Source organism: Labrus mixtus, chromosome 1 (genome assembly GCF_963584025.1).
Source record: "Labrus mixtus chromosome 1, fLabMix1.1, whole genome shotgun sequence".
In the NCBI taxonomy this organism is placed as follows: Eukaryota; Metazoa; Chordata; class Actinopteri; order Labriformes; family Labridae; genus Labrus; species Labrus mixtus.
The window spans coordinates 6,618,117-6,640,908 of NC_083612.1; the positions used below are offsets into that span (position 1 = coordinate 6,618,117).

At 43.3% G+C, this 22,792-nt stretch overlaps 3 protein-coding genes across 3 annotated transcripts; all 3 read right to left on the reverse strand.

Moving 5' to 3' along the window:
* Nucleotides 1-3,375: 3,375 nt before the first annotated feature.
* Nucleotides 3,376-7,501, reverse strand: LOC132978247 (guanylyl cyclase-activating protein 2-like). Its single transcript, XM_061043421.1, has 4 exons — nucleotides 6,968-7,501; nucleotides 6,728-6,877; nucleotides 3,653-3,755; nucleotides 3,376-3,560 (listed from the first exon to the last, which is right to left on the reverse strand). The coding sequence occupies exons 1-4, from the start codon at nucleotides 7,166-7,168 to the stop codon at nucleotides 3,439-3,441; spliced, it is 576 nt and encodes a 191-aa protein (XP_060899404.1). The 5' UTR covers nucleotides 7,169-7,501; the 3' UTR covers nucleotides 3,376-3,438.
* Nucleotides 7,502-9,635: 2,134 nt separating this feature from the next.
* LOC132978343 (guanylyl cyclase-activating protein 2-like) lies at nucleotides 9,636-15,070 on the reverse strand. The gene is made up of 4 exons (XM_061043514.1): nucleotides 14,745-15,070; nucleotides 13,443-13,592; nucleotides 12,560-12,656; nucleotides 9,636-10,518 (listed from the first exon to the last, which is right to left on the reverse strand). The coding sequence occupies exons 1-4, from the start codon at nucleotides 14,937-14,939 to the stop codon at nucleotides 10,397-10,399; spliced, it is 564 nt and encodes a 187-aa protein (XP_060899497.1). The 5' UTR covers nucleotides 14,940-15,070; the 3' UTR covers nucleotides 9,636-10,396.
* Nucleotides 15,071-17,405: 2,335 nt separating this feature from the next.
* LOC132980174 (retinal cone rhodopsin-sensitive cGMP 3',5'-cyclic phosphodiesterase subunit gamma-like) lies at nucleotides 17,406-20,176 on the reverse strand. Its single transcript, XM_061046141.1, has 4 exons — nucleotides 20,019-20,176; nucleotides 18,538-18,649; nucleotides 18,416-18,450; nucleotides 17,406-18,115 (listed from the first exon to the last, which is right to left on the reverse strand). Exons 2-4 carry the CDS (start codon nucleotides 18,645-18,647, stop codon nucleotides 18,039-18,041), a joined length of 222 nt encoding a protein of 73 aa, XP_060902124.1. The 5' UTR covers nucleotides 18,648-18,649; nucleotides 20,019-20,176; the 3' UTR covers nucleotides 17,406-18,038.
* Between the last annotated feature and the right edge of the window lie 2,616 nt (nucleotides 20,177-22,792).

Below are 22,792 nucleotides of genomic sequence, written 5' to 3' on the forward strand. Positions count from 1 at the left end.
AAGAAATGATGTCATGTTTGCAGAAAATAGGACGAGTGGAAGCCAGTTTGAGGAGCGTCAATACAACCTTTTGCACCCTCGTAGAAGCGGGTCTGGTTGCTGGAGCTTTTTGACCTCTTCAAGCCTTTCACTCTCCATGGCCATGCATTTTGGTAGTTGGTGAAGTGGTGGCAGAAAACCCTGTTGCAATTCTTCTACAACATCATCTTTTTACTCACCACCAGTGGCGCACAGCCGCACTTCAATCCCATTTTGCATTTAGCATGCATATTAAAAAGATGCAATGCATTCTAAAGAAACAACTGTTTGAAAGAGTGATTGTGTTCAATCAAAGTGTAAAGCTCTGACTCATTGTGAGTTGGACTCTCGGGTAGGATAGCATGCTCTGGTGACCCGTAGGCTCATACACTGGGACACCTTTATATAGACTTAATATATAAGGTCTGCTCCCTCACTGTCTATGTGTTTTTATCACACAGAGAAGTACCGTGCGGTATTGTTTGAGTTCTCAGGACATCCTTATGCCCTCTGTCCCAAATGCTCAGAGAGAATTGGGGAAATTGTGGGGCGGCAGTAGCTTAATCCGTAGGGACTTGGGTTGGGAATCGGAGGGTTGAAGGTTCAAGTCCCAATGCGGTGGTCTGGTAGCTGTAGACCGCCGAGGTGCGCTTGTGCAAGGCACTGAACCCTCAACCGCTCTGATACGCCCCACTGTGACATCTCTCGCATGTCCACAGGTCCTGTTTGTGCATGTGTGGGCTTTTGGGTAGTCTGCACCCTCAGCCTGGAATCTGTTGTAGAATGACATGAAACTCAAGGAGCTGGAGTCCTGGAGACCTAAAATCAGATTCTACAGGATGTCAGTGTTTGTAGCTCGACAGTTTAAACCGCAGACTCCCAGATTTGACTCATAGATGTTTTTTCAAAAAGGTTACTGGTTTGTAAATCGTACGGTCTCTCTTTTTGTCTCAATCTGTAACTTTGTGTTTGTGCTGTTGACCGTCTCGGCCAGGTCTCACTTCGAAAAGAGGTTTTTAATCTCAATTAACCTGGTTAAATAAAAATCCATCCATCCATCCACTATCCATAATGCCGATCCCAGCTGTCACTGGGAGACTGGACTGTTCACCAGTCAATCACAGGGCTGACATATAGACAACCAGCAACACTCACATTCACACCTACTTGAAATTTTAGAGTCAGCTGTTATCCTAACGAGCATGTCTTTGGACTGTGGGAGGAAGCCGGAGTACCCGGAGAAAACCCTCACATGCACGGGGAGAACATGCAAACTCCACACCTCCTCGCTGTGCGGTAACAGCGCTAACCACTGCAATATAACATAATTGCAAAAAAGTGATATAAAAAGAAAGGAAAACGTGCCCTCACTGAAGCCGAGGGTATTACGTCTGGTGTTGTGTCACATGAGACACCGTCACCCCCACCTGCTGTCCCCTTATAGTGACCACCTTTACCATATGGATTTAGCCTGCCTTACTAATCTTATCCTTTAAGGCTCTTTGCCTTATATGGTATGATACAATGGCCCGACCCCAACCACCAGGATCACGCTGATCACTACTTGAATATATCTGCACCTACAACTCAAAACCTCTGAGACAGACACACAGGTTGAAATATTTACTGTGAGTTATAAGTATCAATCATTAAAATGGGCTTTAAGTTATGTGTCCCTGTGGCTGTAACTGGTGTCCCAGTGAAACTAAAGGGTATCATACTATTAGGTAAAGAGCCTTAAAAGCTAAAAATATTCACTCGGACTAAATCCATATAGTGAAAGCTCCCGTGAGGTTTCTGTGAGGCAACTGTGAGGGCTTTCATAGATGCAGGACTGGAGCTCATTTAGGTTTTATATCACAGCTTGTGGAGGAAAATAAACACACTTAAACACTGTAACTTGCTCTGTGTGTAAAATGTAAACACATAAATATATCATAAATCAAGTCTATCCTGTGTAAATGTGTCTCTGAGTCATGACTGTCTACAATGAGGGAGAAGCTCGAGTCCCGCTGGCTGTGTTGTTGTCAGAGCCGTGTTTACATGGACGGGACGGCCGGCTCCTCCCCTTGTGTTTAAAAGCTGTTTTAGTCAAGGACTAGAGAGAAGAAGAACATACTCACTGATTATTTGGATGTTAGTAAGAGTTTTTAGATCACGCTCATTCTGTGTCTGTTTACATGCAACGTGAAGCTACGAGCTAACTAAAGAGCGCTAACATTAGCATGCTAACACAACAATGCAGGACACAGCTCGAATCGAGGATAATTTTGTCCGCCTCTTGCGCTTAATGCTTAATTATGGTGCCTTCTAATTAATAACTCCTTCATGTGAACGTGAGTGGAGAGGGGTTGGAGGTGTGTCTCTGGAGGAGGGCGGAGGCTTCAGTATGGAAGAGGCGTGGCCAAACAGCAGTTTGTTTTGGTTTCATGCTGGTGCTCAAGGGCGCCATCTACTGGATCAAAAAGTCTTCCTTTAAAGTTTTTTTTCCCCTATTAAAGCATGCTTGAGGAAGAACAAATGCTGTATTGTCTTATTTATTTCATTTGATTACATTTGAGCTGATGTGAGGCCGAGTTTTCAAAAAAAATCTTCATCCACATGAAAACGCAAAACACACTGTTACGACTGTCCTGAGTACGCCAAGTCAACAACTACATCCTTGACATGCAAACATTATCTCGCCAATAATAGTGTAAAAATGAATTTTAGGTAGGAGTTTGATTCAAAATTCTTATCATGTAAATATACAATTTTACAATCAAAAGAGCTGTTGTTGTCCAATGTGATTTACAGGAAAAAGGCATATGGATCCAGTGTTAAATATATATCTTTTTCCTGTAAGGCAGTGTTTTTCTGTGTTTGTCTTATTTGAAAAACATATGATCAGACAATAAACGGAATGGGATACTCTTTTAATTGGGTGGTAGAGACAGGAGTGGATGTTGGGAGGAGAGATGGGGATGACATGCAGCAAAGGGCAGAGGTCGGATTTGAACCCACAGCCGCTGCGACGAGGACTACAGCCTCTGTACTCTGGAGCGCGACATATCCAGATTGGGATATTCTTGACTTTCTGAAGTTTAGGGTCTCGTTGCAGCCAGGTCGTAGTCTCCATGCAGGATTGTACAGATGTAAAAAACATTTAAGGGGAAAGAAGATATCTGGCTCTCTTCGGCCGTGACTTGTTGGCTCTTTCCCAAAAAAGGGACCTCAATGAAAGAAACAGATGTCCCTTTTTTTTAATTAATCCCTCAGATTACCCTGAATCTGAACTCTCCCTGATTGAAGTCACACCGCAGATCACGTCCTCGTGGACAATAACAAATATAATGAATTTTCTCCAATGTTTCCCTGAGTGAACAAAAAAAAAAACGTAAGGCAGCGTATTACTGTCTCTTTAAGTCCAGTCATTTATCATCACGGTGTCTTCTCCTGCTGCTCCATGAACCAATCACAGGGCCCGATGTCCAGTTTGAGCTGATCCATCAGCCACGGGTCCTTTTCAGCGCCCTCGATAAATTCCTCTAAAGAAATCCGACCTGAGCGGGAGAAACACAAAATCAGAACAAATACAGTGATAGGGAAGCAAGAACATGTAGGCATGCTGTATTAAAATCAACACAGATCTTACTGTCTCTGTTCTTGTCCACCAGTTCAAATATTCTGTCACAAACATCTTCAACATTTGTGTCCGTGACGCTCGGGTTGTTGTGTTTCTTTATCTTGTGGATGATCTGAGGAGACATACATCAGAGAGTAAGACCAACACAAGCAAGGATGTAGAGAGGAGGAAACAACGTCAGGAAGTGTCTGATCGGACACACAGGTGCTGACAGGAAGTGACCAGAGGTGCTGACAGGGTTCAGGTAAGGAGGAGCCGTTTTGTAAGCGAGCAGCAGAGTTTTAAATTTGATTCGAGCAGTAACTGGGAGCCTGTGGTGTGATGTGTGCTGTTTTGGGCAGGTTGAAGACCAGTAGTGCAAATTCTTGGCTGTAAGATGTACAGAATCATGAGCATGATATAGAACTGTGTCGTCTGCATATAGATGATTGATGAGTTCATCAAGCGGTGTAAGAAACCAAAGACATGTGCATAGATTTAAGAAGGAAGTCAACACCAATCCAAACTGAAACTTGGAGACGGACTGTTGAACTAGTTGAAGTACCTGGGTCAGTCTTATAACGTCACAGCAATGTCTTGACTTTCCCAGCGAACTAAACTGGTTTAGTGTGCGCAGTAAACTGGTGACTCCGTGCTGGAGTCTGTCCTCACTTTTGGCCTGATCACCTGGCCCCGGTTGTTCAAAAGTAACCCAACAGGATTAAAGCTATTGGAAAGGTTTCAACCTCGGGGATCAAGTTGCTCAAAAGTAAATAAGGATTATGTCATCAGAGAGAGGATCAGTTCATCTGATCCTGGTTTTAATCCAGATGAAACCTCCAGTTTGTGTTGTTCAGAACTTTGGATAAGGATCAGGATTACCTGGATCCAAAAACTCCGGATCATCCTGATCCCAACAGAGAGCGGGATTCATGCTGGATTACAGTGAACAAAATGGAAGTAAACTCATAAATCACTGAGACAAAACAACATTTTTCCAGGAGAGTCGATATTTTAAGACATTAATTTAATTATATTTTGCCCTAGATGTTTTTCTTCAGTGATAAAGTAGATGAGGTACAAGCAGTAAACGTACACAGTACGTCCTGCAGTGAGAGTGCGCTCCTGGGGGCGATGAGACAACAGACATTTCTACTGACTTTACCTTTACATTTAAAGTTGAAATGAGGGAGAGAAAATATCCCATGTCAAGATTCCTTGGACATTTAAGAGAATATAAAACTCCTTGGGAATGCCCTTGCTTGAGTTTTTCTAGGGCCAGGGTTATCTCTGCATCTGCTTATTGGGTCCAAAATGTAAGTTTGTAGTAATAAAATGACTTCATGCGGCCATAGTAATTAGAAAAGCTCCTGAATTTCCAGGCTGAGCGTCATGTGTGAACGCAAACAGCTGAATGTTTCTCTCTTCACCCGGAGTTTCTCCTCCAGCCTCCTCGTATTTATTCTGCAGAAAGTCAGAGTGAGCTGATGTGAGAACGCAGCAGGTTATAATCAGGAGAATTCACCTGGAGCGAGTGGGAGGGGGGTGGTGACGTTTATTCCCTGTGATCGCTGCACGACCATAGACTGTCTGCACGCCACCTCTACCATCTCCGTGCTCTAATGAACCTGCTGCATTATGTTTCCTGTTCTCCAGTATGTTCTTCTCCACTCTTTAGTTCAGATTGAGATTCTGTTCAACTACACGTAGCATTGATAGAAAGACACATATTCTCATTATAGTGTCGTATAGAGGACTCTGTTTCTTAGTCTGTTACTTTTGCATCTTTTTTTTACTCCACATCTTACCTCAGGAGACCCCCGCCCCCGCTCCTCTCTTACAGGGATAGTCTCCCGCTGTGAGGTGCATGTGTGAACAACCAGATCAGGAGAATATCCGGAGCAGTCCTCCTGAAATTATCTAGATATTTTCAGGAGTTTGTATGTGAAAACGACTAAGGTAAGGTGACATGGTATGTATTCCTGAGAGGAACTGTCAGATCACGTTGATTTGGCGCCAAGTGGTCGCGAGATAGAAACTTCATCACCCCCTGTCTGCTTGCTTACTTAATATTTCCTGCTGCGTTCACACATTAGGTCAGCCTGACACATCAGGTCAGCCTGACTTACAATGTTCACTTAGCAGACGCTTTTCTCCAAAGCGACGTACATCAGAGAGTAAGTACAACACTAATCCATTCATACACCGCCACTGAAGCAGCGGGAGCAATGCAGGGTTAGGTGTCTTGCCCAAGGACACATCGGACATGTTGCTCAGCTGGGGATCGAACCCTTGACCTTCCGGTTGAGAGGCAACGACTCTACCAACTGAGCCACAACCGCCCACTTCATGCAGATATTTTACTATATTTTTTCACTTGAGTCTTGCAGGAAAGTCAGGGTACACAAAGAGCTGTTTGCGTTCACATTGTAATGGTTTGGGTCTGTGCTTCTTGGTTAACCGTGTTTTGGAAATAAGTTAGCCAAAAGTGCACAATCACACACAGCGCTCACCCTGTTGAGTTGAGAGGCAAAAGGAAAGAAGGCGCTGATTTGTCTGTACACGTGTCAATCAACCTCTGGGTTGCGCCTGTTGCTTTTGTAAGTCATAAAAGCTAGCTTGCCGTGCGTGAATCCTGGTGTCAAAGCATCTTTCAGAACTGACGGGTTACATAAGCCCCGTTTCCACCAAGCAGTTCAGTTCGGCTTGTCATGGTACGGCACGCATTTGGTGGCGTTTCTGTCAAAAGGTTGGGAAAGGTCCCAAAAGTACCGGTCCATATTGCCTACTTTTTGCTACCTTTCTGTTGCGGTGCCAAAGCATTCCAATCCGACCCTAGAAACACTGCAGTCTGTTGATTGGTCGAAAGAATCGTCACTTCCTGTGCGACAGCGGTAATAACCCGCCATGTTTAAATATCCAGTCGACTTACTTACTTTCAAGGCTCGTGTAGAATTTATTTGAGAAAATGTCAGCACTGTGCACCACACCAAAAGCTAATCAAATGTGAAGTGTACATGTGTAGTCCAGAGTGAACTACAGAAACATCCCAATGAACAGATTGAAATCCTGTGTCTCGTTATAGATAATTAACTGAATACTTACTTTGACTATGTGTCGTACTTCTTGTCTGTCCAGGCAGCCGTTTCCATCTCTGTCGTAAACTTTAAAAGACCACTTCAGCTTGTCCTCCAGTTTCCCTCGAAGAACAAGATGCACCGCTGTTACATACTCCAGGAAGTCGATGTGACCGTCCTGAGGAGCACACACACAGACACATCAGGCTCACTGCCGTCAAACAAAGACTGAGGTGTTCACTTATCCAGACCCTCCATAACACCTTACCTTATTGGTATCAAATGATCGGAACAGATTGTCCATGTAAGCAGATTCTTCTTCAGAGGATCTGCTGTTGACTCCAAAGATCTTCTTGAATTCATGCAGGTGCAGGTTTCCACTCGGGCATTCTCTGGCAAACTTGCGGTAGAGCTGCTGGATGTTCTGAAGAGTCACCTCTTTCTCTGTGCCGCTCTGTCCCTGACCCATAGTTTCATAAATAAAAGAGTCTGATATAATGAAAACCCCTTACATAGAAGTTGTTAGGAACATCCATCTCTGTGCACCAGCCATGAATCCATGGCTTAAGCCCCCCGTCAGACTACCCAGTGTGGGCTATTTTAAGCTAACAAATCCAGTAGATTTTCCAGCGATCCTCGTCAAATCCCTCTCAAGAATTCCACTTTTTTTCTTCAATATTTGTGCGTCCTCCGCTCTCACTCTCAGCGACTGCACATTATTCCAGATTAACTCCCCGCTGAGCTTTAAAGTGTTTGCCTGTTAAGCAACAGTTCCTTCTGGTTGCTGGACAGAGTGAGTGGATTGCCCCCCACGCAGAGACAAAAGGCCACCTTCTGAGCTCGCAGGAAGATTAAAAGATATTGTGACGTCAAATCCTGGGCGAGATCGCGGTGAAACTTTGGATCCGCTTGAGGTCGGTCTGTGCACACTTCACCCAGCCTCACCTGCCAGTAATGTGATTATTGCTGATTGTGTAAAAAAAAAACGTGAATAAAAGACTCAACCTTCTGGTGTTATGACCAAAGATTGGACTGATTTCAGGTGGCTGAATTGAACGTGTTACGCCTCACCTGAAGGCTGACTGTCCACATATTGACTTGACCCACTAAAGCACATGAAACACCTTACCAAAATCCAAACTGTGAGAAAAACGAAGAACTACATGATAAAATAAAGATCAACTGATCAACATAATCCCTGACTGAGAAGCAACAGGCGACAGTCTCCACCAGTGATGGTTGGTTTATTGTTTTTAGGGGGGGCACAATTTCTCACAGATGGACTCAGTTGTATATCTTAGGTTATTAGCTCGATGCTAACACATACAGAAAATGTCACTACCTGGCTAATATAATTAGCATTTTTTTTTTTTGAAGATTATTTTTGGGCATTTTGGGTCTTTATTGGAGAGATAGGACAGTGGATAGAGTCTGAAACCAGGGAGAGAAAGAGAGAGTGGGGAATGACATGTGGGAAAGGAGCCACAGGTCGGATTCGAACCTGGGCCGGCCGCTTGGAGGACTACAGCCTCCATACATGGGGCGACAATCTGTGGAGACAAACTCTGTATCTCTCAGTTCAGGGGACGTGTCCCTCTACTGCCTCCTTGTGGGTGGTGATGTGTAATGCATTCAGGGATGTATTTCTCCTGCGCTCCTTGAAGCTCCTCCCCTCTCTTGTATGGAAGAGGAGCAGATGTGCAACTTGTAACGAGGGTCAATGGAGGCCCGGAGCGCTGGAGTCCAGCACCCAAGCCAGGCATGAGGCTCTCTCTGCTCTGAGGTTATCAACATTTGAACATATTAACTGGACAAACTTATAACACACTTACTGGGTAGTTTGTTTAAAGGTCTGTAGATATAACTGGGTGGAAAAACATGTTATAGCGGCTAAGCCTAAAACTTAAAGCCACTGAGGGGCTACATAGACGGGCTAATCTAGCCTATTAATTGACGCGCTTGCCGCTTCGCTCCTGAGCGTAATAATTTGAAATAAGACAGTCCAATATCTTCTTCTTTTAGGAATATTTATTTCTCATTCCATCAATGTCTTGATTACTGTCACATGTGAACGGAGGAGGATTAAGTTTTGAAACAACTGAACTAGACCATGAGGTTGTGTTGCAATTCACCTCCTAGTGGCCCAAAGAAGTACTACAACAATAAACAAACAATTCATGCCACAAGAGTCATCTGCCCCATTTTTTATTTTTTTTAATCTGTTTTCCCGACTGGCAAAAGTAAAAATGAGGAACTTAGAGTAATTATAAATACTTTAACTCTCAGGTACTTTACTTGCTTATTTAGTCTTCCGCAGGCACACATGACCTGCTTTACTTAGTGTGCAGAGGTAGATATTTTCGAGAAGTGGTAAAGTCTAACTTGGATCACTTTATGCATCATGAACTTTGTCATCTTTAACACCTCAACTCATGCAGAAAAACTGATGTGCAGAAAATATATAAATAACCTCCATTCATCCATTATCCATGTGGGGTCATGTGGGGCTGGAGGTGACCCCAGCTGTCATCGGGCGAGAGGCGGGTTTACACCCTGGACTGGTCACCAGCCAATCGCAGAGCTGACATATAGAGACAGACAACCAGACACACTCACATTCACACCTACGGACAATTTAGAGTCAGCAGGTGACCTAACGAGCATGTCTTTGGACTGTGGGAGGAAGACGGAGAACCCGGAGAGAACCCACACATGCACGGGGAGAACATGCAAACTCCACACAGAGAGGCTCCTGTCAGACGGGGATTCAAACCAGGGTGTTAACCACTGAACCACCGTGCAGCCACAAACTAAACCTCTGAGGATTAATTTGACCTTTGTGGAAGATTTAAACATTTCTGACTTTGGGGACCTCTAGTGGCAGGATCATGAAATACATGGAGTTCAAGAGTCATTCAAGAAATCACAGCATGAAGTGTGTATGACAAAAATATTTTATTCACAAAAATAAGTTCACATTTGAAACAGAAACCGCACGAGTTATTTTACAGTTTCAGACCTGTATAAGAAATAAAGGAATAAATAAATGACACTGAATATATTCTTCCATTGTCTGGTTACTGATTGCATAAAGAAACTGAGAGGACGATTCTGCAGAAATATCATCAAACAACATTAATTCTCTCATTAAAAATAAATGCATTGAAACACTACTTCATGCAAAAACTCTCCAGGGGATACTTCAATATATTCTTTAAAATGTTTAGATATAGATTTCCGATATACATGTTCAGAACACGTTTCAAAATAAAAGCCTATTTGAATTTACCAAACAAAAAAACTAAAATTATTTCTCACAGTTTTGTTAATTACCAGAGTGTTTTCTTAGTTATTCTTACAACAGCCACCCCTAAACTAAAAGAAACACACAATAATTCATGTACAAGTCAAAAGAGAGTCCTCTGTCGTGTAATGAGAAATTCAACACGTCCTCTGTGAGTGATGGGTTTTTGTTACATCGAGGTGTTAGCTTCTCCACAGACAAACAGCAGGACTGAGACCATCGCAGCTGCTGTCAAAATCACAGCAGAGCCGCGGTCGTGCTAAAGAGCCCCGAGCTCCAGCTCAAAGTCACCCGAAGCTCAGCAGCAGAGGGACAAAAGAAGAAAAGCAGCAGACCCCCTCTGTCAGCTTTAAACAAAGACCTGTGGACTCTGATCCCACTCAGCCGAACACATCACGTTAACTTCCCACAGTTCTGGATGACCCAACTCGATGCGTTCACATCCAACTTCAGCATCTGCATGACCCACTCGTCCTGCTGCGCTCCCTCGATGAACTCGGACAGACTGATCTGACCTGAAGAGGAGAAAAGACAACACATCATGACATCATAACAAAATGTCAAAGAATTAAAGCAAAAAGGTGTAAATGTCTAGATACTCGCAGATACTCTACCACAAACTTTACTGTGTGTGTAAGAGGTCAAATTTGAGCTTAGGAGTGAACGTCCTACATAAGGTCCTCAGCCACCAGGGGGCACAATAACCCACATATCCATCCATACATCCATCCATTACCTATAACGCTTTTCCCGTTCTGGGTCGCAGGGGGCTGGAGCCAATCCCAGCTGTCATTGGATGAGAGGCGGGGTTAAACCAGCCAATCACAGAGCTGACATATAGAGACAGACAACCAGCCACACTCACATTCACACCTACGGACAATTTATAATAATAATGTATCCTTTATTAATTCCACGAGGGGAAATTCAGTTTTACACTCTGTCTAATGAACATGCTACACAAACACAGGCTGAAATACACACACACGCACACAAACAGGATCCTATGGACATGCATTAATGGAGAGGTCTCAGAGTGAGGGGGGGCTGCCCACAGCAAGCGCTCCAGAGCAGTTTTGGGGTTTGGTGCCTTGCTCAAGGGCACCTCGGCAGTGCTCAGGAAGTGGACTGGCACCTCTCCAGCTACCAGACAAATTTCCAGACTTGGTCCGTGCCGGGACTTGAATCTGCGACCCTCCGATTCCCAACCTAAGTCCCTAATCGGTTAACCTAACGACCTAATGTCTTTGGACTGTGGGAGAGAACCTAAACACCTCACGGGGAGAACATAGGTACCAAGAGCAGGCCTTCATTCTGGGAGCGTAACGTTTTCGAAGGGTAATACGGCACTATGAGCTCTTTAAGATAAGATGGTGCCTGACCATTAAGAGCTTTGTAAGTGAGAAGAAGGATTTTAAATTCTATTCTAGGAGCCCCCCCTTGTTGTCTCTTGAAACCTAATTCTGGTGTTGGGATTAAACAAGGGCAGCAGTTAGATGTTGTTGGGACAAACTAGCAGGTGCAAAAAGCGTCCAGTAGAATGGGGGAAAATGTGCCTGATCAAAGTTACATCCACTAAAAGTTGTTGTTTTTGTCCTTGACAGGCTCAGATTATTATTCTGAGTGTCTGACAACATTACAGAATAGAATCATACAGAGAGAGAACTTTTTAAATTAGGAATATGCTTTATTTATAACCAGGCAAAGTTGTTACATCACTCTCTTCTAAGCCTCCAAACTCCATTAAAGAGGACTTTTCCCCCTTTTCCCCCTTTTCAAACAGTCCCCCTGTGGTCTAAATGAAACATCTGTGCTGTTCTTTGGTCAAAATATAACATGAATCAAGCACCAGAGGAGGTTTGTGACCCTGTATAAACCAGCTCTCTCAGAACGCTCCGTTTTGGTGTGTGTGTCTCTTTAAATGCAATGAGCCCCCCTGAGTTTTCCCCTTAGACATCACTCCTCTGTAGCAAGACTTAAAATGGCCGACCTGCGCAAAAGTTTAGTTCTAGGCTGGGGGTGGAGTCCATGGGTGTAGATACCAGGGGAGGGGAGGCAAAAAATTTTAGCAGAATCCCACTGTGACATCACAAGGAGAGCACATTTGAAACGGAACATTTGTAAGACTTATGCTGACCACAAACAAAGGACTGGATGGGTTTATTTCACATTTTGTGGGTCAGTAGACACTCAGGTTACCCAAATATATGTTCACAAACACTAAAAGTGGATTTTTCTCACTGATTACTAAAAACATGAATTATACAGAAAACAGTCACAGGAGTTTCTGACCTATTGTTAGCTGGATTAGTTACTTTTTTGTGACATTTTTTAAAATGCATATACTGTATAAAACATGGACATGTTCTCAGTGACCTATGTCATGCTGACCCAAATAACTAACAGTCTACCTCATAACTGTTGAAGAGGTGGAGCTGAGGCGGGCCTTAATCCTCCTGGCAAACAGCTACAACACATCAGCCACGCCCCTAATTATTCAAATGATTGCATAACTGTGTGCTTGACAAAATCGAGTGAAGACAAAAACTCACTCACCGTCTTTATTCTGGTCGACTTGAACGAAGATGCGGTCACAGATTTCAGACGGCGACATGTTGACGTCACTACTCAGGAGATTGAGTTTGCCGATAATCTGTGTGAGATAAAAGAAAAGATGTCTGTCATCAAATGCTATAACAAAAATGTAGACTTAAAAATCTACATGTCTAGAAGTTACTGATTGGGGACGTATTTCTGGTTTTGGGCGCTAAACTCCAGCGGTCTGAACCTCTACTGAGGCTAACCCCGGTTAGGTCCGCAACCTTCCCCGGTGTTACGGTCTTAGTGAGTGACACGCCTCCTGCACACACAAGATGAATTTTCAGAGATATTTATGGTCTTGGTCTTGGTCTTGACTCGGTCTCGGAGCACCCTGGTCTCGCGTATGTCTCAGTCTCGGTCATAAAACTCACTTTTAAAAAACCTTCTTTTCTATAACCGCCTTTCAGATAATCTCTTGTGCTGATGTTTCATGATTTTTGTGCTTGTTTTGACTTTAATTTGGTCTATAATGTGCAAACTTTATATATCAATACAGTTCATTATAATCCCTGTTAGGAGGTCTACACAATCCTGCCCTTAGATAACTGTGACAAATGTTACCTAAGTCGCCCCGAGCCAGATCAGACCAGGTGGGCAGCGGGCTAATTTTACACCTGTGCATGAAGAAGCTTAGTGTGGAGTGAAGTGAAGTGTTTATTTTAAGAAAAGCCCCCACATAGAGCGTACACTCCTCACTAATGCTCCGAGAGGGAACATGAGCTCTGAGCCTTCGGACTGGGTCACTGATATAATCTGTCTTGGGAGGATTTACAAAGTCAATCCACATTCAAAGCACTTTTCCTAACAAACAGCTGATATCTGCAAAGGCGTTTCTCACCCTAATGATGCATTTCACCTCCTTCCTGTCCAGCTTGCCGTTGCCGTCCTTGTCGTACATCTTAAACGACCATTTCAGTCGATCCTCAAGATTCCCCCGTAAGATCAAGTGAAGAGCGGCGACATACTCGATGAAATCAAGAGCGTTGTCCTGAGAACAAATGACACAGAGTTGCTATTTGTAAAATTCCATTAGGAGAACTTCTTTTAGGGGAGACTGGGGACGGTTACAACACTTAGCATGTTGTTCCTCTCTCGGTTACTCAAACTGGATCAAAGACACTGAAACATATTGAAGTCAAATCTGCCTGAAAATGATCCCTCCCTTGTTTAGACAATCTCATAGTAAAGTACCTGAGAGTCATTTTTTTTAGGATTTATTTTTGGTCTTTTTGGGCCTTTGTTTGAGAGATAAGACAGTGGATAGAGTTGGAAATCAGGGAGGGAGAGAGAGTAGGGAAAGGAGCCACAGGTCGGATTTGAACCTGGGCCGCCCGCTTGGAAGACTACAGCTTCCATACATGGGGCGCTCACTAACCACTGCACCACCAGCTCCCCGGGTTGATTCCTATCTTGAGGCGATTTGCTGGATTCTCAAATTGCCTTATTTGTCGACTATAATTTGTTCTGTATTTTACCAGGAAAATATTCTCGTCGAGTTACATGATCTCTTTTTGAAGAGAGTCCTGGCCGAGACAGCAGCATCAACGTTTCACACACGAGAACAAAAGAGGGACGATGAACAGGAATGACATCAATCAGAAGCGTTCAGCAGAGAAACACGTCAAATGATCCTCCAGCCTGCCTTTAATATCCTCCAAGGCGACTAAATGTTCTCGTTTAAGGGGACTCGGCAGCTCAGAACATGATTGAGCAAAAAAACACTAAAAGCTCTTTTAGCTGCCGACAGCTTCAGGAATCAGCCGAGAACATAAAAAGGAAGGCAGATCATGTAGTTTGGCCTCACATTAACTTGAATCTGAATCTTTAAATAAACTTTTTTTGGAGGGAAAAAGTCTCATTTTGCAACTGACCTCCGCCCTGGGGTCGGGTGCAACACTGATCTACGATGATTGCAGGATACAGAAAAAAATACTTTTCACAATTCACCTCTTTCTTTCCTCAATAAGCGTTGGTACTTTTTAATACTATAGATTGTCAAAATAAAGGAGATCGTGTCGTGGTATTGAAAAATATCGAAATTTAAAACATTCTGATAACTAAATTTGGCGGTCGTGTCTCTGGCATGTTTCTGATTGGAGGAATAAGACTTGTTGCAGCCGTCCCCGGTCTCCCCTCCTACCTGATTGGTATCGAAGGAGCGGAATATGGTCTCCATGTAGAGCGACTCCTCTGCAGAGCTGCTCGGCACCCTGAAGATCCTCTTGAACTCGTGCAGGTGCAGGGCTCCGCTGGGACACTCCTTCATGAAGAGGATGCACAGCTCCTGAATCCGAGCCAAATCCATCTCCTCGTTGCGGCTCTCCTCTTGTCCCATGGCGGGTTTGAGTTCGTCGACACGAAAGAGAAAAAGAGAAAAACCAATCCTGATGTGATGTTTTTGCTCCACTTTTCTGACCGTGTGCGGGACACCAAGGCGTCTGCTCTCACACTCCAATTGAACTTTTGCAGTGCAGCTCAGCCTCTCTGTCCAAGCAGAGGGATGGCAGGCTATTGATAGGTCAATCTGATTAGCTCGTTAATCACTTGATCTTCAGCCGACAAGCCGAGTGAGGCCAAAGGCGGCTCTGAAAACTTGGCAACACTGTCGTTACTAAAGGCCAATTACTGGGCCAACCGTGTATCGAGTTAATCACAGAATCAGTACTCAATTAAAGCAGCTGGCTCTACATTTCATCACACTCTGACACTGTTTGAATTTCAGTCTCTCATTCAGCTATTCTTCTGTGGAGCATGTAAACCATCTGAAGACAGGAGAAGATTATCCAAAGACTCCAAACAACCACAGAAACAGTATTCTTCCTTTTGTTTTATCATGGTACCTATTTACACATGTATACATTCCTACTTTTCCCAGATCAACATGCCATATTTTACTTATACTAATACGATAATGAGGTGCCAATATGCTAATGAGATGTTTGTCAAAGGCAGGGATTGGTCCAGGGTGTGTGTGTGTGTGTGTGTGTGTGTGTGTGTGTGTTATTTGTATCTCACAGGTGAATAGAATCCAATAGAGCAAACGTTTCTCTAACAAAGCCGTAAATTATCTTTTGCTGTTTCAGGCTGCGGGCGACATCATGAGATTCATGAGAACTGTAACTCAATCTATTTATATATTTTATAAAGACAGCAGTGATATGGCTTACAATCATGGTGTCAACACAACATATAATTATCTCTATTTCTAGCTTGTGTTTATCGTGATGGAGCTAATGTGTGTGTGAGAGAGTTGTTGTCAGCATTTAAACTGTGCGTGTGAGACTTCTGAAATCACATATATCTGACTTCAACCTCCTTCTTCAAGAGATTTCCCTGAACAACTGTGAATGCTCCGTCCTGATTTCACTTGTAATCCCTCGCACACACGTTCCATTACAAATATTATATATATCAAAATATTCAATAAATCATTAAAGCAACATTTTGGCTTCAACAGCTGCAAACTGTAAAATCAGCAGCTGAACCGTGTACAAAGGACTCAGTTTAGAAACATATAAATAAACTTACATAATGTCATACCTGTGACAACAAACAGCTCTGCACTCACCTGACAACAGGCTTACACTTCAGCCTCAAAATACACACACCTTTAAGACAGTCGCTATGAGTGACAGGATTACATAGAGAGCTAATGACTAACAGAGTCGTTATCACCTGAGCGTGGGGGCTGTTGCATGGTGTAGTGTTTTCTCCATTGACTGATGAAGCCTGAGTGATGTCACCCGTCTGTTCCTGCAGGGGGCGCTGGAGTCCCATCGATGGCGGTCTCCATGCTGGAAATGCTGTCTCAGTCTAACTTTCAGTCAACCTAACGACAGACTGAGAGCTGGAGCTGAGGCGGGTTTTAAGACTCCTGACAAACCACCTCACATCTTTATTTTTTATTTGTTGTTAATTATCTTTAGAAGTTGTGCTTTTTATATATTTTGTGAAAGCTCCATAATGGTCCTGAGATTAGGGAAGCAACATACTGTACAGGTGATGCGTTTAGGGTTACACTGCAGTTTATCCATATTATGAAAAATCTAGTTTTTGAACATATATTTGGGTAACCTGAGTGTCTACTGACCCACAAAATGTGAAATAAACCCATCCAGTCCTTTTCTTTGTTTGTGGTCTGCATAAGTCTTACAACACAGAGAAAAATGCTCTGTTTCAAATGTGCTCTCCTTGTGATGTCACAGTGGGATTCTGGTTAAAAAATCGCCTCCCCTCCCCTGGTATCTCCACCCATGGACTCCACCCCCAGAACAAAAGTTTTGTGCAGGTCCACCATTTTTATTTTCGCTACAGATGAGTGATGTCTACGGAGAAAACTCAGGGGGGCCGCCACCGATGGGCTTCAAAAGTCCACTTCAGATACTGGAGAGCAGGGCCTTAAATTAACACCTGCTGAACTTTGGCGGGTAACACACTCAAAGCCCGTCACAGATGACAGAGTTTATACTGTGAGTTTACATACCGCTGAATGAGACATGAGGGAATGCTACTTTCAAAATCATGCTACTTTTAGAAAATGTACAACCCTGTCTTTAATTCTAAAAGTCTGGCTGGTAGAAAATCTGGTCGTCTGGTAACTTTCAAAATCTACTAGCCATGTCGGCTGGTGATCAAAAAAGTAAATTTTAAAGTCCTGCCGATGGGTGACGTCACAGAGTGAACGTCCATGTAGATACAGGAATCAGGGGTGAAAGTGCATCAACTGTGGGTGTTTTACTTTGCAGGCTTAATATCACAAAGAGGATAACGAGGATCAGAATGAAGAGACAGGACAGAATCATTTAACTAAAATGAATTTTATTATTATTACAGATTTACCCACACAATTCACAACTCTACATGATGTGATGATAGATAGATACATAGATAGATAGATAGATAGATAGATAGATAGATAAATAGATAGATAGATAGATAGATAGATAGATAGATAGATAAATAGATAGATAGATAGATAGATAGATAGATTCAACATTAAATATTTACAAACACTTCTGTGATTTGGCTGTGATTGGATGATCTATCCACTTCAACCAGATGTTTTGTTGTTAGCCGGTCGTCCCTTTAGTGAAACCCGAGCAGCGCTACAGTGAGTTACACTTTTAAACACGTGCTGGGCTACACTGGACGAGGAGACCGCAACAGACACGTCCTGAGATCTAATTTAAAGATGTAACCAAAGACGAGATACGAGGCTCAGAGATGCTAAAACTTCCAGACGGTGACCGGACCAGGAAAAAGAGTCATTCTTTGGGGGCTGCTGTCCAAGAGCTTCTTCCTCGGTTCGTACGTAGCTGGGAAATGAAACCCTCATCTCCACACCGCTGAACTCACGAGGAGAGCAAAACAATTTTTTTTTAAAAAGCAGCTGGATTGCAGCCACCAGGAATGAATTCTCCATTCGGCACGAGGTCTAGACGATGCCAAACTGGGCCAGATTACTCAGCTCCATGTCGCCAAACGCCTCCCAGGGGCAGATAACCTCGGCGCCTGCAGGAGAGGAAACACAGGTTGATGAAGCTTATCTTTATTGACTGGTTGTTGCATTTTAATACAGATAATGTGCAGAAAATTGTGTGGTCACAGTCAAATAAAAAATGTCTCTTAAGGACGTTTCTACGAGAAAGCTCAGCTCACATTTGGAGAAACTGAAACCATTCAAACTTCAAATCAACAGGAGCAGAGTGAAAAGTAACATAGAGAAACTGTCTTAAAAATAAACTCTTAGCTCCTTAAGGAATCCTTTTTTTGTGCCATGTTTGATCAGTTACTGCTGTGATTGATAATTACCTCCAAGGCCTTCCATCCCGGGAACATCGTCGAATCTGAGAAAACAAAAGAGACAGAAGTTAGGATGAACGTTTCCTTCACGTCTGACAGTCAGTATAACCTCTTAGCAGCGGAGGAGTTACCCCTTCTGTCCGGCTTTGGGGGCCTTGCTCTTGAACTGGCGGGCCTCCTTCTGCTTGAACTTTGGAGGAATGGCCTTGGTGCCTCCGGGAGCTGCTGCTGCTGCGTTCATTTCTATTTAATAAAAAAACGACAAGATTCATACAATGAGTGAAAAAAATTTATGATCCACACAGTCATCCTATTCCAGGCTGTAGTGTCAATCCTCTAATCCCTTAAACCTCACTCTTTTACCTAATATCTTTAACGATAATTAGTCATAATTATATCTAAGCTCAAACTTTAAGCCGTCTGTAAAGTGAGCCGTCAAGCTGCTATCGTACCTGAAGCAAACGGCCCTCTGTAAATGAGTCATATCATCTGTATATTGTAAAACAAGATCAGATTTATCTGTCCCATGAGGTGAGGAGTTTGTCTCGGGCTCGTCACCTATGTTGCAGCCATAAAAAGACAGTAGTCAGCATCATTCACGTTAGATTTAGGGTTAGGGTTAGATATTGAATATTATCAAATAATGTACCAACGCAGAGACACATTTGAGTCCAGTGCCTTTCTGTTTAAAAGCTTTGTAGAACTGGAACTCGCTCATATCCTTGTTGTCAAATAACGAAAGATGCACAAGTTGGCACATGTTTAGAGCCTTAAGATACCTTTTAGTGGGTTCTACCTCCCTGCAGAACACACCCTGTGTGTAGGACCTCGTCATCCATGAGGGGCGTCATGTTGGAGAACATTTTTGTTGCCCTACCCATCAGGCCGGTGTCTGTATGACAAATTTTAATTACCTTGTTTTCACATTATGCACTCCTGAAAATATCAGGACCACTACGCGGAAGTAGCAGATGAAGCAGCAGAGTCCTCTATACGACGCTATGATGAGAATATTTGCCTTTTTCGGGTGGCGGCTGTGGCTCAGTTGGTAGAGCCGTCGCCTCTCAACCGGACGGTTCGAGTGTTCCCCAGCTGAGCAACATGTCCGATGTGTCCTCGGGCAAGACACTTAACCCCGCATTGCTCCCGCTGTTTCGGTGGCGGTGTATGGTGTATGGTGTATGGTGTCTGCTAAGTGAACATTGTAACATTGTAACACATGCAGCTCCGCCTGCAAATATCAGGAGTTTTTCAGGAGTCGGCCCCGGGTTCAAATGTGACATGTGGTTACTTTCCCACATGTCATTCCCCACTCTCTCTCTCTCTATCTCTCTCGCTCTCTCTCTCTCTCTCTCTCTCTCTCTCTCTCTCTCTCTCTCCTATTTCAGACTCCACAATCCACTGTCCTGTCTCCACAATAAAGGCATAAAAAGTCCAAAAATAAATCTTTAAAAAAAAGAATATAATGATTCAAAAGAATCCTAAATATAAAAACATTTTAGAAGCCGTTTGAGTTTCTAAATGTCTGTCCATACTACATTTAAAAACTGATTTCAGACTACACCTTGAGTCTCTGCTGCTGTGTGGATGAAGTCTGTGTGCAGAGTCTCACCTGCGAGGTAGTTCGTTGGGCGTTTGGCTCGAGCGAAGAGAAGTTGTCTGGAAGTGTCCGAGCAAAGGAAGATCTGCAAAACAAAGAGGAGATCTCTTTCTTCTTGCAGTCTCTCTGTCCCGTGTGTCTCCTCTCACACACACTCGGGGTTTATATAGCGGCTCTGCTCATACACAAAGCCCTTAATGGAGCTGAGATGGAGTATTTGCAGAGATAATCTCAGGGCCATAAGAACAGCACGTATCTGCGGGACAAGGTGTTCTGTGGACGTGAGGTCCCCTTTTACACTGCGATGAGTCTGTGTGTTTGTTTACCAGGCGTGAGGCATTTTGGGTCATCTGATCAAAGACTGATCGTCACCTTAAGCTGCTTTGAGGACCTTTAAGCTTAACTTTCCATAAAGACGATCGGAGCAGAAGCCTTTCTTCAGCGTGTTTTAGGCTACTCCACAATTTATGGCCCAATTTTAGGTCCTTTTCCCCCCACCCCACCTCTTCCACAATCAGGGGGTGCATGGCCCGATCGGAGGCTTGTCACAACCGATTATTTGTTCAAATAATCCTCAAGTGTGTGGTGTCATATGATTATTTTACTGCTCCAAGTCCAGCTGGAAACTCCATGATCTGAAATCCTAAATGTTCGATTTTGGCTGCCTCTGACAGAACCCCCAATAGCCAATGAGAGAGAGCGTCACCAACCAGATGTTGCATACTTTAACAGCGCGCTACACGGCATTGCACATACTTTTTCCTCAGCCAGCATTTCACCCATATTCTTTTTCTAGATATTTTTCATTTGATCTGCATATTAAGGAGGTGACTAGAGTCACCTTTTGTCCCCACAGAAACGTCTCCAAGATCAGCTCAATCCTGTGGTTTAAGGATGCTGAGGTCTTTATTCATGCATTTGTGTCTTCTAGGTTAGATTATTGTATAATAATAATGTTTTACTGTCAGGTCTGCCAAAGAAGAGTTTTTGGGGTGTGCAGATGGTTCAGATTGCATTAGCTTGTTGGGTGTGGGTAGCCAAGTGGTTAGTGCACACACCTCATGTGCAGAGGTTGTAGTCCTCCAAGCAGTCCAGGTTCAAATCCAACTTGTGGCTCCTTTCCCACATGTCATTCCCCACTCTCTCTCTCTCTCCTCGGTTTCTGACTCTATCCACTGTCTTATCTAAACAAAGGCATAAAAATCCCTCAAAATAAACCTTTAAAAAAAAGAATGCAGCAGCTCATTTTCTGACCGGAGCGTGTAAATGTGATCTATCTATCCGCACGATGTTGGCCTCTCTTCAACTTTAAGGTGCTGCTGATAATTTATAAAATTGTACTTGGCAGTCCACCAGACGTATACCTGACCGACCTGGTGGCCCCTTATGTGCCTGCACAGGCTCTGCGTTCCCAGGGGACTGGTCTTAAAAGTGTCACAAAGATTTTTTTTTTTTTAAGACAGCTGGTGAGCGGGCTTTTTCAAACAGTGCTCCAACTTTATGGAACAGTTGAACTTCTGGACATTAAAAGCAAGGTTGGTAATTTTTGAAAACTAGCATGATTTTGAAAGTAGCATTCCCTCAGTGCTCCGTCTGCACCCAGTCCCTCCCCTCTGTGCAACCTCTAAAGAGCAGGGAGACAGGGAGGCGCCAGATTGGTTCATCAGATTGGTACCTCGTGGCAGACATTGGTTGAAGTTTTTACAGGCTTACAACTGCTACAGATGATGGATTTTCTTCAGAGAACATGAGTTATTAATTTCTGTCAGGACCTAAAGACAATTTCAACCAAAATCTTAAAAAGTGGATCTGGAGGAAATGACCAACCCTGCCTTTAAGCGGGCATGTTCTGTTGATGTGTTCAAAGCGAAGCTAACAAACCCTTATTTACTGAATATGAGTCATGAGTTGTCTGAATGTTTCCCTGATGTTCTGTGTCTTCTTTTGTTTTAAAAAAGGTTTTTAAATGGTCTTTTTAATGCGATAAGATGAGCTACTTTGAAGGCGCAGTGTAAATAAATGTATTTTATCTTAACGTACTGAGACTGTAACTTTATCTCTAAGAACAAGGTAAAGTGAAGAAGGTAAACTGCAGTTGGCTGACAAACTGAAACACTTGTTAGATCACTTTCTGTTGTATTAGAGGAGATAACACTGCATGAGATTAGATTACAGGCAATTAGATCAGCCTGCTGTGGATTAGAGCAGTGCGGCGCACAGCGTGGGAGAGAAAATCTGCATCATATGAGAAAAAAACAAACAATCAAAGCATGACGTTGAGGTTTGTCCTTCCATAAAACATGCAACATACTTGTAACTGTTCATTGTAACTGCTGGTAACTTTCTGTTTCAGGTTTTATTATCTTCTTGAGTGACAGCCCCCTGCAGGCCAGACGGAGGATAACACCATGAGTGACAGCTGTATATTTAGAGAGAGGTGGTCAGTGTTCAGGATTACATCTGATGACCTGAATCATGTGAGGGTGATATAATCTTCGAACTACAAAGATAGAAGATCACTTTGTCACTCAACACACTCAACAGATTTAGCACAAAAACAAACACTCGGCTATTAGTGGACAAAGCTAAGCTTCTCAAACACAGGCTGGTCTCTTTGACCTCGTCTTCAGACAGTACAGTCTACAGGAAATTTTACACACAGTAGCAGTTTGTTTTGGAGCAGACTGAAGATGGTTTTCTTTTGCATTTATTTAGATCAGACAGTGGATAAAGATGGGTACTGCAGTCCAAATTTAAAACAATATAGAGAGCTGTCTCTTTTTTTT